Source organism: Lissotriton vulgaris, chromosome 1_2 (genome assembly GCF_964263255.1).
Source record: "Lissotriton vulgaris chromosome 1_2, aLisVul1.2, whole genome shotgun sequence".
Lineage (NCBI taxonomy): Eukaryota > Metazoa > Chordata > Amphibia > Caudata > Salamandridae > Lissotriton > Lissotriton vulgaris.
The window spans coordinates 192,875,458-192,893,371 of NC_141686.1; the positions used below are offsets into that span (position 1 = coordinate 192,875,458).

Below are 17,914 nucleotides of genomic sequence, written 5' to 3' on the forward strand. Positions count from 1 at the left end.
CCTTGTTTAAAAGCCCTTGCCCTCGCCTTTGGCTTGGGCTTTTACCAGAGGAACGGGCTTTTAATAGCCGTCATAGCCCGACACGGCGAGCTATAAGGCCATAGCCAGACCAGTGAAGCGTCAATGAGCCAGACTGAATAAGTAATCTAGTGAGAGGGTACGAGGGGTACAGTAAGTAGAGTTGATTATTTGGGTAGGTCGGGCAAGCAGGGAATATGATAGAGAAATTGGTACAACTAGTGCAACTGAGTTGGCTAAGAGTAGATAAAGAAGGCAGCACACATGACAAATTGTTATTTTATTAATCTATTCAAATTGTAGAGAGAATATGTTTATATTTAATATGATTACTCTGAGTAAAGAAAGCGCACAGCATTTAGAAACCTTAGAATAGTTTACGGTTAAAGACGTATTTATAGACTAGAGAAACAACATTTGTCTAGCAAGACTTTTCCTTTTGCTAAAGGTGTATCAAAATCAAGCATTACATGTCTCAATACAGCAGACATTTCATTTACAGTTGCATGCATATTTCCATAACAGATATATTTTGAAGAGAATCTTGATTAATTGTTACTCCTTTCTTTGATATGCCCATGTACATATCAATAGTGCTCCTCATTGTCGCATAGGCTATAACAAAAAAGAACATAGAAAGATGGATGATTAATGTAGAAAGACAAACATGGGACCATATTGTTCAAGGTATAGTAAAAATAAGACCTGCTACCCACATATAAAATGACTCAATTTAATACCTGTTATTGGTATTATTATTTATTTTTACTTATTTGCAAAATGTTTTAAATGCATTGCGCCCCAAAGGTCAATATGAACAGTAAACTACTTTCAGTAAATTATCTGAACTCTGTGTGAGATCCTTATGTAGACAACTTCAAGAAGCAACATTTTAGAAGCTAGGGAACTGTAGCCAAAAAAGAAAAGTATTGATAAACCTTTAATCAGTTGCTTCTAATAAAAAGCCAAAACAGCTCATTGTAAAATATGGCAGATGGGGGTGAGATAAGGTGATAACTTTTAACAGATTCTCCATATAGGTTTTTCAAGTGAATAATATTTCTGGCAAACTGGCTTTAGTGAACAGAGACTGCATGGTGGTATAAAACTCTACCATATTTCCATATGAAAAGTGGGCAAATTAGCCATATCTTTAGCTTTTAATCTAATGGGGACTTGCCCCTCCCTACCTGCTTTGTCAGATATGAAAACTTCTGCAAAGATGGTGCGATACTCCACTTGTGATAGAAAATTCAATTTAGAAAATGCCTCTATATCTAAATCTTGCCATTTGAGCCATCATCGTGTCATATTATAAGATGGAACAAACCTCTGAACCCAACAAACACTGAATTAGAGAGACAAAATGAAATATATAGAGATGTGGTTCAAGCATTGTAATTAACGTTAGCGCAGGATGGCCTATTTGTTGAGATCCTCACTGTATACAGCTGATTAGGTACAAAACTAATGAAAAGTCCATAGGAACTCCTAAATATATTGAGGTTACTCTGAAAGATTGAAGTTACTCTCAAGGTGTGTGGTGCATATTCCCACTGAAACTGATTTTCTATTGTTTTTCCTAATGTTTTCAATTTAGTTTAGCTTTTTTATTGTATTATTTATTTCTTCAATTATGCAAGAAATAGCCTAGTTGACTTGGGTGGAGGAATCTTTAAAAATGAAAATATAAAAGAACTTTAGTCGCTAGGTATGTATTTATATGTATTTTTACTGCTGTTAACACACTGTGAGGGCCATATTTATCGTAGCATTGCATTGCTTTCCCACCATGCAACAGGGTGCAAAAGCGACGTAAACTTTAAGATGCAATTTATTGAGCCATGCAAGGCCACCTTGCGTGGCCTGATAAATACAAAGTAATGAAACACAGCACAAATCACTGTGTTGCATTGCTCTGCCCCAGCGAGGTGTTCAATGCATAGTGTAGGTTGGAGTTCCCATGCAAAACCCATGGTTTGTGATACAATCCCAGATTTACCATGAGAGGAATTTCTAGAATTGTGCCAAAAGTGCTATGCCTCCCCAGGTTTTTTTCTCCTAGTTTTTCTTCTTTTTAGGTGTGTTGCATTCTGCCACACACATAGTCAGAGGAAAATACCTCAGTGGATAGATTGTGTGCAGGAAAGGGCCCCTTCCTGCACAGAAACAATCTTGTTAACAATGCAGGAACCCTTGCATCATGGTGTAAGAGTGCCAGCATTGACTTTTGGAAGCACATTGTGTGCCAGTGCTGGGAAAAGGCAGGAATGCTTTATAGAATGTTAAGTACAGCGCATGCCTTCTCTTTTCTAATCACTCAACTCCACGCAGCAAGGTGGCTTGCTGTGCTGTGTGAAATAATGATAAATATGCCTTAAGTCTGCAAGGCAAAGTGGAAGATGCCATAGTTCATTGTGAACATATCTAAAACTGTCTGAAAAAAGATGGCGTCATGCCCTATAACACTGGACTTTATTGATAGGCTATTTTACAACAGCAGTTACAGCATGCAGAAAAAAGAATCAAGAACCAGAGAGTACAACAAATAGGTTTCAGACTGTGCTAAAGGTGTCAGCTCAGTGACCATCTTATATTCAGCATGAAGTCTACAATTAAATATATCAATAAGCTACATAAAGCAATTTCCTTTACGCAGTGACAAAAATCCACTTGTGTCAATACCCATTTAAAAAAGTGTCCTTAACATAGCATTTCATGATAAGTGCAGGATAACTATAAGCTTCTGGATGGACTGCCAACATGGGTTTCATACCAGACCTCGTCACATCTGTCTCTTTACAACATTCACACTCCACCTTTCTTGGAGATTTCATTGTGCCCAGCTCCCACAGCACCAACACCATGGAAGTTGCCCTTCATTCTGTATTCAACATATTAGAAGCAAAATACCCCTTCAGCAAGCCAACTGACTCCAAATGCAACACAGCGGACATCATCCTCTCCGTATCCATCCACTGCCAGGCCCCCATACTCCAGGACTGAACTGATCATCTTCCTGTCCCCTTGTCTGAGTCACTCAAAGCCACATCCTATAGAGATGATGGACTTTTGTCCCCATCATCAGTTCACAGTAGAGAGAAGCTATCACTCCTACTCATCTTTTCAACACCTTGATATCCCATCAAACCTTTCCAGACAGCCTCTGGATTGGACAGATCCTCCTTCTGCTAGAAAAAGCCTACACTTGATCCAGCCGACCTTGCCAACTTAAGACATACAACCTACCTCCTTAGTGTTAAAAACATCATTGAGAAGGTAGTTGCCCCCCACCTACAGAAGCCTATCAACAAGAATAAACCACTTCAAGACTAGCAATCGGGTCTCAGACCATGTTTCAGCATTAAAACAGCCATTGATCCACACCCTGAAATTTAAATGGCCTTTTACAGCACGACCATGCAATAATTTATATTGTACCTCACTGATCAATAGCCAGTCATGTAGATAGAAGCTATCAAATGTCACACTCCCCATTTCCTGCAGAGACCCTCAACACTCTATCCTGCTACATGTTAAGCCTATATTGGGCACCCGTAAGAGCCATCCTTGCAGACATCAGCAACAAGATTCACCAGTATTCTGACGGCACTAAACTCTATCTCAAAATCTCCTCAACTAATGACATAGAAACACTCAAACTCTGTCTCCATCTCATCAAAACCTGTATGACAACAAACAACCTGATGGTAAACCGTGCAAAGACCACATTGCTCCTATTTGCCCACAGCGCCAAACATTTTCTGATAGACTCATGAATCTACAGCTTAAACCTAATGGTATTCAAACCCTAACTGACTGAACAGACCAAACACTTTGGAGTCACCTTTGACTCACTCAAAAAACTCATTTACTGCTGTGTCATTTTACCCTTCGTCCTGCTGATTGCGAGCAGCGGCATTTATTTTATCTTTGGCCAGTATTGTGACTCCTAACTAACCTGACTTCAAAGTTATTAGGTTACTTACCCTGCTTTCTCTTTACAGAGGCTACGCGGCCGGCTGAGGGCTGATTGTTGGGGCGGGCTTTCAGCGGCCGCGGGCGCCATCTTGGGTTGGGTTGGCCGGCGCATTGGATCTTTGCCACACCCCCCTCGTTACTCCTCTATTTAGGAGCAAGCATTCCCTTCTCCCAGCAATTGCGACGCTGCCCGGTGGCAGAGGGCTAGCGCGCGATAGCTGGAGAGTTGCTGTGTCATTTTACCCTTCGTCCTGCTGATTGCGAGCAGCGGCGTTTATTTTATCTTTGGCCATTATTGTGACTCCTAACTAACCTGACTTCAAAGTTATTAGGTTACTTACCCTGCTTTCTCTTTACAGAGGCTACGCGGCTGGCTGAGGGCTGATTGTTGGGGCGGGCTTTCAGCGGCCGCGGGCGCCATCTTGGGTTGGGTAGGCCGTCGCATTGGATCTTTGCCACACCCCCCTCGTTACTCCTCTATTTAAACGGCCACTATGTGTCAGCGCAGCGGACGAGCGCAGCGGGCGCGTCGTAGGCACGCCGGAGTTGCGCCTGAGTTTAGCCCGTCTGCGCCCGTCCGCGGCCGGCCGGGCCAAGGGGCAGGAGATGCTAGTCATTTTATTTCATACTCAGCTAGGCAACTCTCGGATTTTAATTCACCCTGCCATGTACCCTCATCATTCACCATGGGGAAGCTCACTGCTTTTGGTATCCTTCGCACATCCCCCTCCCCTCATGGCCCCCGCACTCCTCCGATAGTTCCACCAGAGAACCACACTTCCATTCGGTGTTATATCTAAATACCCGCTCAATGTTGAGACACCAGACAGATATTTTTATCTTGTTGACACATGAAAAACCTGACTTACTTTTGCTGACCGAGTCCTGGCTCACGGAGGACTCCCTTCCCGACATCCTGGCTGCCCTCCCTCCAGATTATTTTATCCTCCACGCTGACCGGCCCCATGGTCACCCTGGAGGTGGCGTGGTGGCTATCATCTCAAAACGATTCCATCTTATTTCTTCGTCCTCCTCTGCATTATCACAAGTAGAGAATCTGATCATTGGTCTGGGAACGGAAGCCGGGACTTTCTCTTTCGCTCTGCTATATCGCCCTCCACGTTCTATGCCAGACTTCTCCGAGAATTTATGCGAACAGGTGACTGCTCTTCTGACCTCACACCCTAGCTTTGCCCTTTTCGGGGATTTTAATTACTGGTTTAATGATGCCAATGCAGGTGCACATGCCACGGCACTATCTGAGACCCTGACAAATCTGAACATGACTCAACATATCTCTTCACCTACTCACATCAAAGGTCACATATTAGATCATGTTTGGACTACAAATCTTACCTTTTCTCAGCCTTCTATATTTCCATGCGCGTGGTCGGACCACCATATTATCGACACTACCATCACTCTTAGTGGGCGGACTAAGCCCCCCCTGATGGCAGGCGGTTCCTGACGCAAATGGAACAACTACGATTCAAAGGGATTTTTAGCAACCCTGGCCACCATTATCGGCACCCATGATGATGTTAATAGGATGGACACTGATATCGGTAGCTGGTTAAAAGGGGCCAGTGATCAATTTGCCCCATTAATTAAGTTCCCCTGCACCAGACATCCTAACGCCAACAGGTGGTTTTCAGACAACCTTAAGCAACTAAAACTTGAGGTCCGCAATTGGAACGCACATGGAGACGGGATTACTCTAAGTCATCTAGACGGAGATACGTGGCAGCCCGCAGAGAATACAAATTAGCTATTCTCTCAGCTAAATCGGAGCATATCTCCGACAGAATCTTCTCTGCTACCAATAAATCTCGAGAAGTGTTCAAGATTATGAACGAGCTGACCACGATAGGACCCTCCCAGCCCAAACCCCGACTAAGGAGACCTGTGATGCCCTCAATCTCTTCTTCATTGAGAAGATCATCAAAATAAAAGACTCTATCATTCCTACCCCACAGTCACCATTCCCTGATGTTACCCCTGATAATCTTCTATCCCTCATTCAGCTCCCTATCATAGATCCTCCCGCCTTAGCGGAATTAGCTACTCGTGTAAGGTCTGGCTCACCGAATGACCATTGCCCTCCTTCAGTACTGCGGGACATCTGTCTTAAGCTACCAGAATGCATATTACCATTCCTGAATGCATCCCTCATCTCTGGCGCAGTCCCTAGCTCCTTCAAGGAAGCAACCCTCATGCCGCTCTTGAAAAAACCAGGGGCGGACCCTGCTGAACTTTCTAATTATCGACCAATATCCCTGCTGCCCTATTTGTCAAAACTTCTCGAAGCCCATGTCACCCGGTGCTTTTCCAACTTTATCGAGAGCTCTTGCTTCCTTGAGCCTAATCAGGCCGGCTTCAGGCCGGCCCATTCCACGGAAGCTGTTATCTTGGCAGTTATGGATACTTTGAGAGGGAATGAAGATGCAAAAAGACCTCAGGCCCTTGTGCTTCTGGACCTGTCGGCCGCGTTCGACATGGTGGATCATGACATCCTTCTCCACCGTGTCGGACAGGCTGGCATTCAGGGCTCAGCTCTTAAGTGGGTCGAGTCATTCCTCACAGGCAGGTCACAAGCTGTACGTTTGGGTCCCTTCACTGCGCCGATGTCTCCTACCACCCCAAGGCTCCTCACTTTCCCCTTTATTATTTAACCTATACCTTCGCCCTTTAATTTGCTCTCTCCATAATTGGGATGTCACAGTCTTCAATTATGCGGATGATTTGCAGCTCGTCTTTCCACTTGATTCTCCACAGGCGGTCAACAACTTTCACGCCGTTATGACCCATATCCAACAATGGATGAATAAAAATCAATTAAAGCTCAACCCTGGAAAGACTGAGCTACTCCTCCCTGGCTCGAGTGCTGCATACTGGGGCCCGCAGTTTTGGCCCCTCGATCTTGGTCCCCCCCCCCACACCAGTCAAGGCAGTTAAGAGCTTGGGGGTGACGATCGACGCAGAGCTGTCACTTAAAGCTCAAGTGGGTGCCACGGTCTCTTCGTGCATGTTCCAGCTCCGAAAGATCCGGAAGATCAGGCACCTACTTCCACATGCGGCTCTGTGTCAGGTCGTCATGTCCCTTGTTTTCTCTCGCCTCGACTTTTCTAACTCTCTCTATCACGCACTCCCCCGATTTCTTTTGTGTCGTCTCCAGGTCGTGCAGAATCAGGCGGCCCATCTTATCTTTAAGATCCCTAGGTGGCAATCTGCGAAGCCCTTGCTCCGCAAGCTCCATTGGCTTCTAGTTGAGGAGAGGGCAGCCTTTAAGACGGGCTGCATGGTTATCAAATCTCTTCACTGCCCCTGCCCCGCTTTTCTTAACTCCCTGATCACTCTGTATCGACCTGCACGTTCCCTCCGTTGAGTTCACTATCACCTACTTGTCACTCCCAAATTCAAAACCAATAAATTTGGGGGCCGTCGTTTTTCTCTCCTTGCCCCTAAATTCTGGAACCCCCTTCCCCAGGCCATCAAATCCAGTGGTTCCCTTTCTCAGTTCAGGAAACTTCTCAAAACTTTTCTGTTCACTCTCTCTGGGTAATCTCTCCTTGTCACTCTACACATGCTCTGTCAGCAAGCGCCAGGAAACCTCCGGGTGTCAGTGCGCTCAAAAAGTGCTATTTAACATAACATTTAACATAACATTTACAAGAACTCCAAAACAGCCAGGTCCCAAATCTCTCTCTTGAAAAACGGGAAACCTTTTCTGCCAGGTCCTCTCTCACCTTGACGATGGCAACACAGCGGCTTATCTGAGACCACCCTCTCTCACCTGGAAGGCATCCTTACCACTGTTTAGTCATGGAGGGAATGATGAAACCCAGCCACATCTCCCCTGTTGACAATAATCTACACTGGCTCCCTCTGCAAAGACAGATCATCCTTAACCCTTTCCGTGCGCCCGTCAGCCAACAGATGTCGCAAGCACTACCTCCAGAGTGCTGCGCACATCCGTTGGCCGACGTGGCCCGCCCACTTAATGGAACGCCCCGCACCGCGGCTGAATTTCACTGTGGTTAAAGCGTTCAGACCAGTTAGAGAATATCTGGAGGTCAACACCAGCGTAGGATGTCCCTCAACCATTTACAGGCTCTCTAGAGCTGCAAAGACTTGCCTATGTCATTGTATGAATGCATAAGGTTAAATATACCGCAAATAAATATTCTTAAATGATAATATTTATTTTATGAAAAAATGTGTGTAAATCTTAACACTGTACGTCTGCCATTTCTAAATGCTGTAAATTATTCTACTCAATTTATCTACTTCTGAAGGATGGAAGGCTGACTGTGCCTTTACAGATATTGGAACTCATGCATAAGAAACACTGCAGGGTTTTTTAGTAACATTTTGCACCGATGGTGGAAAGCAACACAAAGAATTGCAATTATCATTGAAAGGCCCATTGCCTTACTAGAAGTTGGATATATTAATTTAAATGCCTTTGTAAATATTAGACACCCTTATGTTTTGGAGAGCTCAACTTGGACTCTGTTCCACCACCTCGCTGTACCGGCTCTCAAGAGCTCTAACTTCTCAAGTTTAAAAAAAAATTTAAACATTGCTATAAAGGTGGCTGATCCCAATCCAAGCTTTTGCCCAGTCACATAAATTAGGAGTTTCACTCTTTACCAGATTCCGGTAGGAATAAATAAAAGAACTAAGTTTCAAACCATAAAACCAGTGAGTGGCATGGAGGTGCAAGACTAAATGCTACAATGTGGTGTACTCTTGTGGTGACCTATAGGTAATGCAGCCTCCTGCAGAAATGACTCATGTCTACCTTGTTAGCCCTCGAGTAATACTGGTTTGCTGATTCTTGTTTAAATACTTTATTTCGGTCAAAGACCTCACAAGCAGCAAAAATAAAAATACATTACATTGCTTGTTAACCAGCCCTCAGCAACAGACAAGAGGTATTATTCATAAAATGTCTATCATAAGCCATGATCAATTTTTTCTATAATATGCGAGAGAAGAAAAAATACATTCATACCTAAAATTATTGTTGTCATAAAAATTCATCTTCACATTATTATGCATAACATTGTGTATAATAAAAACAGCCAAGTTCTTTAAAATGTGCACCAATATAGGGTCAACCCACGTAATTACTCATTGAAAGTGCAAAAGTACGATTTAAAAATAGTACAAACACATAAACTACCTTACTTAACAAGGTTAACATTTACTGTTATCAATGTAATTACTTGCTTACTGAGCTTGATGGTGGCAGCTACCACTTGCTTTGTGAACCCAGCACAGGTAGCCCAACCAATTTTCTGTAGAATTTGTGGCAGCATTGGTTCAACCTTCATAATTTTTCACTAAAAGTGTGGCTCAATGATTAGAGCGGCAGACCCTGATGCAGAGGTCTAGCCCGGGACCAGGGTTCAATTCCCCGCCTCGGCGGGTCTTGGGCTAAAAATTCCACGGACCTGATAATTCTCGCCTCGGTGCCTATTCCAATCATGGAGTCCCACTCTGCAACTCTGGGCAATAGCTTTCTTAATCTCCACAACGGCCCCCACAACGCTAAGGATGCCTGGCCTCCACCTTGGGGGTGCCCAGGAGTGGACGCCTCACAGGGAAAGCCAGGATTGGTTCCACAGCGGTATTCGTACAAGCGCCTTGAGACCCTTGCGGGTGAGTAGTGCGCTATACAAGTATCAATTTACATTACATTTACATTACTAAATGTGCAAAAGTGCATTTATAGATGATACTAGTAGACAAGATACCCAACTTAGCACCCCAGTAAACTTGGCCACAAATCGATTCCCCTGAGCCAGCCCATCACTCAGACCGCCTGCTCAATGCACCACCATCTAGACTATACACTCCATGAATACCAGTCCTAGCTCACAATCCTGAATGCTGCTTAACTTCAGATCAGTAGTGAGATATGCCACCAAACTAGCCAAAACGGTTTTTGAGGACAATATTGGCATTGCATTTCTGACTGAAAGCTGACTTAATGAACTCTCTACTACGCTGCAAGAGCTGCTCATTCTGCCTGGCTATTCTATCTTCAGACAGGACAGACCAGGACAAATGGGGTGTGGGCTAGCAAACATCCACAAAGAAGAAATTCACCTCATCGCAATGCAACCTATGACTTTCCGGACATTCAAATACCTTGGGGTCATATACACAACCAAAGGTACAACTCTCATCAATCTCCATACCATCCACCACCCCCTGGTGATCGCATGATCTTTGCTGAAGAATTAACTGACTTCATTACACAGCACTTCCTTACTGACTACATTTTTCTTGGTGATTTCAACCTGCACTGGAAAGGCCATGCTGATGCCACAGGCCGTAACTTAACCAAATATCTTGACATCAATTACCACAAACAGCTATCCTAAGAACTGACCCTCAGGAAAAGTGCTACTCTTGATGCTATAATCTCCAGAAAAGAGTTTGTCCAACATTCATCTCATACTGTTCACTCTCATTGCCCCTGCCTGAGTACTTCTAGCCCCCACCAACAAACAAACACACTGGGCAAGACACATCAAACACATCCCATTAACATACCTGAAATCAATGGGCCACCTTGTAGGCAGGGGCCAGGTTCAACCATTGCGAGGAAAATCCAGACCGTCATGAACTGTGTTGCTCCCACTACCCACTACCCAGACTCAAAACAGAGCTTTATTGGGCATGCCTGGGTACCACAGAAGATTTGTCAACGGGTGTGGATCCATTGTGACACTCCTGAATGACTTAACTTCTAAAGGAATGCCTAAGAAAGTTCAGTAGATAGTAAGCTGTCAAAAGGCATTTGATGACCTGAAGCAGGCCATGTGCACTGCACCAACTCTGCAAAGTCCTAACTACTCCAGAAAATTCATTGTCCAAACAGATGCATCTGAGTTGGGGGTAGGGGCTGTGCTATCACAATTGAATGATGACGTTCAGGACCAGCCAGTAGCTTTTATTAGAAGAAGGCTGACCCATAGAGAGAAACATAGCGTAGGCAGGACCCCTCTGCAACCTTCGGAATCTATTCTCTGTAGCTGTTCTGTGATGCAGCCAGACCATATACTCTTAAGTGCATTATAACCTTGCGGTAAATGCTAACTTTGGAATGGCTGCATGGAAACATGTCGTGTTTGGTGTCAAACACTTTGGAATCCTACCCCCCTACCAGTTCTGGCAGCTGGGGTAGAATTCCACCCTTCTAGAGGGAGAAGACATGTACACACTTACCTGACCAGTAATAGTTTAAAAGAGCTCTAGCATCGCAAAATGGATGGTGCAGCCACAGACACGAGTCTGACCTCCTGCTGCTGGACGAAACTCTGGCAGGGGAGGCCTGGACAATAGGTTTCCTGTCACAGGGAGGTGTAACCACCTCCCCAGACAGGCTTTAGTGTATTGGGGCTAGGTTGGTGCATTCAGTAAATGCTTCTCAGACAGTGCTGGGGGCACACTTGGTGTCCCTGTGCATGTCCCAGTTCAAACCATTTGAAGAGGCGCTTAGCCCCTCCTCTGGCCTGAAACTGGACAAAGGGAAAGGGGTGTAATCACCCCCTCCCTGGATCCACCCACAGGTGGGTCCCTAGAGTAAGTCCAACCCCTAAACTTAGTACAAGTGTGGGAACCCAGTCCTTAGGACTTTAGATTACCCTGGACAAAAATCTGCAACATATATCCTGGACTTTCAACTTTCTGTTTCGACTAGAAGATAGAAGAATCTCCCTTGGGGTCTAGGAGTGACTCCCCTGTTCAAACAGGCACCAAAGAAGCATCTTGCCAGTCTGCATATCCAAGGCTCCCTCCGGATCCCGATGGATTTGCGAATCATGACACGGACTTCCAGACATCTCTGAGGCCGACACGAGATCCCAGCAAAGATGTGACCTGCAGCCATCACGAGAGACCAGGGACCGGAACTCCTGGACACCGTGCACATTTGCTAGTGCATACACTTCTCAATCTTTTCCAAAGTTGTGCATGGGGCTACACGTAGTCAAAGCCATGAACACCATCTACACCGAAGATTGTATTCCATGGGCCTGCTTCTAGCATTTCTGCTCGAGGCTCCTTCACGATCCCTGGTCCGTCGACTGGTGGGTCCCCACAAAGGTAAGTCTTCTGTTCCTTGGGCTTTCCTGGCTGCTCCAGACGTGCCTCGACTACCCTCCAAAAGGGAAGTCCCTCAGACCTTGCTCGTCTGCACCGAAGCCAATCTCTGCTTTCTGCGTGCGTTACTGTTGCCAAGGCTTGTTGGGTCCCATCCGGAATTAGAACGCGCAGCACTCGACATCCTTAGTGGGACAGCTTGAATCCAGCTCCTGGTTTTTGTCGACGCCTCATGGTCCTTGTGGCTGAAGAGTCAAGCTTCACCTTCTTCAATTGCAAAGAACCCAACATTGTTTGAAATCTTCACTTTGCTTTCCTGGTCACTGGCTAGTGACTCAGACTCTGTCCCCTCTCCTTTCAGGTTCTTCTCGACTTCGATCCATGCTTGGATTCATCCGGACACTTTCGACTTGGTCGCCTGCATAATTTTTCCGCAGCACGCTATTGAAAACAATGACGAAACCCGACATCAAAAGACACCTATGCACCCAGCTTCTTTGTGTGAGGTAACTCGAGTACTCCGGCGCTCCTGTGGGTATTGACTGTAGAAATGCCTAGTTCTAAAGGCGTTTGCTCCAAGTCCTCTTGTAAGTGTCCTTCCTTTGTAATTTCCCAACCGCGACTTTCCCCATAGAAGTAAATGGTGATTCGCATCTGTGTTTAGACACTGCACGCGTCCCCCGTGGGTCCCCTGTGTCACTACCTTGGGTGGTTCCTGGTGGCCCCAGCGGCACTACAGGCTCTAGGCCTTGTATCTATGACAGTCGTGGTTCTTATACCACTTTCTTAGTATATGGTTTGTGAGTAGCACATATACTGTGCTACTTTACTGTGTGCTAAATAAGTTTAACTTATGTACTCTTGCCTTTAGTCTCATAAAGAGACTAGAGGAGTGTGTTTAGAATAAATACATATATTATATATAATTGTGACTCTCTTAATTTTTCTCTCTCACTACGTTAAGTCTCTGGACATCACCCTGGACCAAAACATTATTATTATTATTTATTATTTAAGAAGCTTATAAAGCGCGCAGCTACCCCCGTTGGGGGAGTCCCGGCGTTGAGAGAGCAAGAATATCACCAGAGGAGGCAACCAGAGTCCTACCCTCTAGCCCAGTGTAGCAGAAGCCCTCCTATTCAAGGTTGGGTGAACAGCCAAGTTTTTAATTTGCGTCTGAAGATCTGCTCAGACTCGATAAACCTAAGGTCCAGAGGGAGGTCGTTCCAGAGCTAGCCTGAATCTGGGAGCAACCAGTAGACGTAGGTTATTAGACCTTAGGTTTCTTTCAGACTTAGATAGTTTGAGTCTTTGGCTCAGGTAGGATGGGCCAATTCCGTGAATGGCTCGAAAGGCAAGGGCAAGGATTTTAAACTGAACTCTACGAGCGATAGGGAGCCAGTGTAAATCTTTCCGATATGCTTTGACTGAGTTGCGAACACAACAGGTGATGGACCGAATGTGGATCAATGTCACACACTCAACACAGTCAAAAGATCTGGGCCCAAATCCATCGTTATTTTGCACTCCACACCACCCTGGGTTAGACAATGGCGATATGCAAATCAGCTCTGACCCTGTGCCCCATGGGAACAGTCCAGTCCGAACTACAAAAGCCATGTCCTTCCCAGAACGGAATCAAGCATCCGAGGACCGGACCGGTTTCGAGGTAACACCTCTCATCAGCCCGGCTAGCTTGACTCCAGTGGTGTGGAGTGCCTGGGACCCACGTCTGGGCATCCCCAGCGCACTTAGGGCGGAATATGCAAACACAACAGGTGATGGACCGAATGTGGATCAATGTCACACACTCACCCCAGTCCAAAGATCTGGGCCCAAATCCATCGTTATTTTGCACTCCACATCACCCTGGGTTAGACAATGGCGATATGCAAATCAGCTCTGACCCTGTGCCCCACGGGAACAGTCCAGTCCGAACTACAAAAGCCATGTCCTTCCCAGAACGGAATCAAGCATCCGAGGACCGGACCGGTTTCGAGGTAACACCTCTCATCAGCCCGGCTAGCTTGACTCCAGTGGTGTGGAGTGCCTGGGACCCACGTCTGGGCATCCCCAGCGCACTTAGGGCGGAATATGCAAACACAACAGGTGATGGACCGAATGTGGATCAATGTCACACACTCACCCCAGTCCAAAGATCTGGGCCCAAATCCATCGTTTTTTTGCACTCCACACCACCCTGGGTTAGACAATGGCGATATGCAAATCAGCTCTGACCCGGTGCCCCATGGGAACAGTCCAGTCCGAACTACAAAAGCCATGTCCTTCCCAGAACGGAATCAAGCATCCGAGGACCGGACCGGTTTCGAGGTAACACCTCTCATCAGCCCGGCTAGCTTGACTCCAGTGGTGTGGAGTGCCTGGGACCCACGTCTGGGCATCCCCAGCGCACTTAGGGCGGAATATGCAAACACAACAGGTGATGGACCGAATGTGGATCAATGTCACATACTCACCCCAGTCCAAAGATCTGGGCCCAAATCCATCGTTTTTTTGCACTCCACACCACCCTGGGTTAGACAATGGCGATATGCAAATCAGCTCTGACCCTGTGCCCCATGGGAACAGTCCAGTCCGAACTACAAAAGCCATGTCCTTCCCAGAACGGAATCAAGCATCCGAGGACCGGACCGGTTTCGAGGTAACACCTCTCATCAGCCCGGCTAGCTTGACTCCAGTGGTGTGGAGTGCCTGGGACCCACGTCTGGGCATCCCCAGCGCACTTAGGGCGGAATATGCAAACACAACAGGTGATGGACTGAATGTGGATCAATGTCACACACTCACCCCAGTCCAAAGATCTGGGCCCAAATCCATCGTTTTTTTGCACTCCACACCACCCTGGGTTAGACAATGGCGATATGCAAATCAGCTCTGACCCTGTGCCCCATGGGAACAGTCCAGTCCGAACTACAAAAGCCATGTCCTTCCCAGAACGGAATCAAGCATCCGAGGACCGGACCGGTTTCGAAGTAACACCTCTCATCAGCCCGGCTAGCTTGACTCCAGTGGTGTGGAGTGCCTGGGACCCACGTCTGGGCATCCCCAGCGCACTTAGGGCGGAATATGCAAACACAACAGGTGATGGACCGAATGTGGGCATGTTTAGAGGATCCCTACCTAATTCCAAATCACATTTGTATCTATGAATGTTTTGGGACCGAAATATGGTCGCAAAACATTTACATTTTACCACCTACTTCAATTAGTGGTAACTCATTTGCAAATAGGAAGGGGTCCCCGGACTCCTTCCCTTTGTGAATGTTTGTAAGAGCAGGTAGTGGTCCCATTGACTACTGCCTGCTCTTAAAAAATTAAAGAAAAACTTTCCATTTTTCTTTTTTGTAAAGCACCCCGCAGGCCACCATCCCTGTGATTTCTGTAATTCTAATTGGTTGCAAATCGCGACCTACCTTCGACTGACCCGGTTCTCCCCACCACCCCCAGCGTCTTGAGACCCTTACGGTATGTCATACCTGGATTTTAGTAAGAAAAGGCTGTAACTCCCTATCTTTACAAAATAGATGGCAATTACTTTGGAATACACTGTACAGTTTGCTGGCGAGTGGGTGAAAATTCATAATTATTCTATTAACCAAATTCTGCTTCCTAGAGTCTTATTTGGTATCTGACAATGTTTACGTTCGGTTAAGATCTCATACCCTGGCACTTGCTTTTGATATTACTAGATTGCCATATCATCGTACCCGAAGTCTTTCTTCAATATCCTTGAGAGTGTGTAAAAATGTGCTTTATTCACTGAAATTTCTTCTAGCTCTCATCATGTCTCCATAAGATATCGAGATGATCCGACATTTGGGGTGAGAGCTGCTAGTGTGAAGCAAGGAGTTGCATGATCTATTCTTCCTGTGCATCTTGCTACAAATTTTCTCCGCAGCCGTGTAAAATTCTACATCAAGAAACACGATCCGTGCACTACTGGATTCAAGCAATTCTACTTCATCTCCAGTCCAAAGCACAAAGCAATAATCTATATATAATCCACAGCACTGGATGTTATTAGCCCCTTTGACCCTCCCACCCTGGCTTTATATCTATTTGCAAACAAACTGAAATAGTTTGGCTATGATGCTTTTTTAGTCACCCTAAAATGTTAAGGATCACAGTGTGATTTTAATGCAACTGACCATGAGATTTCTATGCAAAAAGAACAATTGAGGGACAGAATGCTGAACAATGTCATAGATGCACCTCAGCACAGAGATCTGGCCTAAATCCATGCTATTTGTCTCACCATGTCATTCCAGTTTGAACCCAGCCATATGCAAATCAGGCTTGACCCAGCGCCCAATGGGAACAGTCCAGCCTGAACTGCCAGGCAAGGTACTCCCTGGATTGGAAGCTTCGATAGGCAGCTTTACACCATCGTCTCATCTGATCTGTGGATATATAGAGCGGACCAGAGAGGGAGCTCCTGGCATTATATTGTTCATTTTTTGCGATTCCTTGGGGATGGAAACACAAAAACTAGATGATTTGAATTATATGAAAGATAGGGATGATGAGATTCATGAACGTTAGACATGGCACCATTGGCGTGGTTCTCCCTTCCATTTTTGCTGTTGCCTCATGCGTTTTTGCTGGTGTTAGATGCTTTGGGCACTGTTCCACTGCTATCCAGTGCCACAGTGTCAAGTCAAGTCAAGTCAAGTCAAAAGATTTATATAGCGTGCTACATACCCAGAGGGTCTCAAGGCGCTTGAAGATGGGTGGGGAATTACTTGTCAAATATCCAAGTTTTAAGTTGTTTTCTGAGTGCTCCCTACTGTAAATTGATGTACTAATCAGTGGTTCCATGTTTGGCGATTTGGTTTACTTGTCAGACCCTAGTCTGGTGCACTGAGTGTGCCCAGGGTGTGTAAATCCAAATGCTGCTGGTACCCACAGAAGCAGCCTTGTAAAATATGTCTAAGGTCTGCCATTGCAGAGCCTGCATGAGTCTGGTACTGTCATGCTGACTGGGCAAGTGCACCCACTTCCCAGTCCCTAAACCTTCCCTTTTCTTCATATCAGTCACCACTATGAAAGGCCCAAGGGCAGGGTGCATTGCAAGTATAAGGTAGGACAAGTCCTGATGTGTGTGGCATGTCCTAATAGTGAAATACAGCCATTTTCGTTTTTCACTATTGCAAGGCCACCTGTTCTCCATAGGCCAAAATGGGCTGATAGACTTATTACATTTTATAATCCTATCTGTGTCAGAGAACATGGTAGAAATTCAAGTTTAGTGTGCCTTAACTCAGAATATTATAATACATCTTTTAGTGAAGTTGGTTTTAATATTCTTTGTTTGCAAATACCACTTTTGGAAAGTAGGTATTTGCATGTCTAACCATTCAAACATACCTTTGCTAGGTTGTGTATTCCTATGTCTGGTTTTGTGAGTGACAGGGCTGGGGAATTCCAGGACACAGGCTGAGTCACCCGGTGGTGAATAGAGATATCTGTATCTAGATGGGAGGGAGGAGTTGCACCTGATCCTTGAATAGGGCTATGCCTGCCTTCCACAATGCTGGCTCCACCTCCTGGGGAGCGGCTGATGTCTCTGCCCTGCACACTGAAAGAAGAGATGGAGTCCTGTAAACAAAGTGCTCCAGGACTGTACTTGCCTTCCACAATGCTGGCTCCACCTCCTGTGGGGCGTCTGATGTGCATGCCTTCACTGTGAAAGGAAAGGAGAAGTCAGGTAAACAGAGTGCTTCAGAATTGGATTGGACTGGGCAAAGGCCCCTCTCCCCTCAGAGAACAAAGGATT

General features: G+C 45.7%; 1 protein-coding gene across 1 annotated transcript in view; it reads right to left on the minus strand.

Moving 5' to 3' along the window:
• Nucleotides 1–281: 281 nt before the first annotated feature.
• Nucleotides 282–17,914, minus strand: part of LOC147734892 (C-type lectin mannose-binding isoform-like) — a 270,629-nt gene continuing 252,996 nt past the window's right edge. Inside the window, exon 7 of the mRNA XM_086953670.1 lies at nt 282–633. Within this exon, the coding sequence (XP_086809796.1) occupies nt 606–633 (28 nt within the window). The 3' untranslated portion in view covers nt 282–605. The remainder of the gene's footprint in view (nt 634–17,914) is intronic.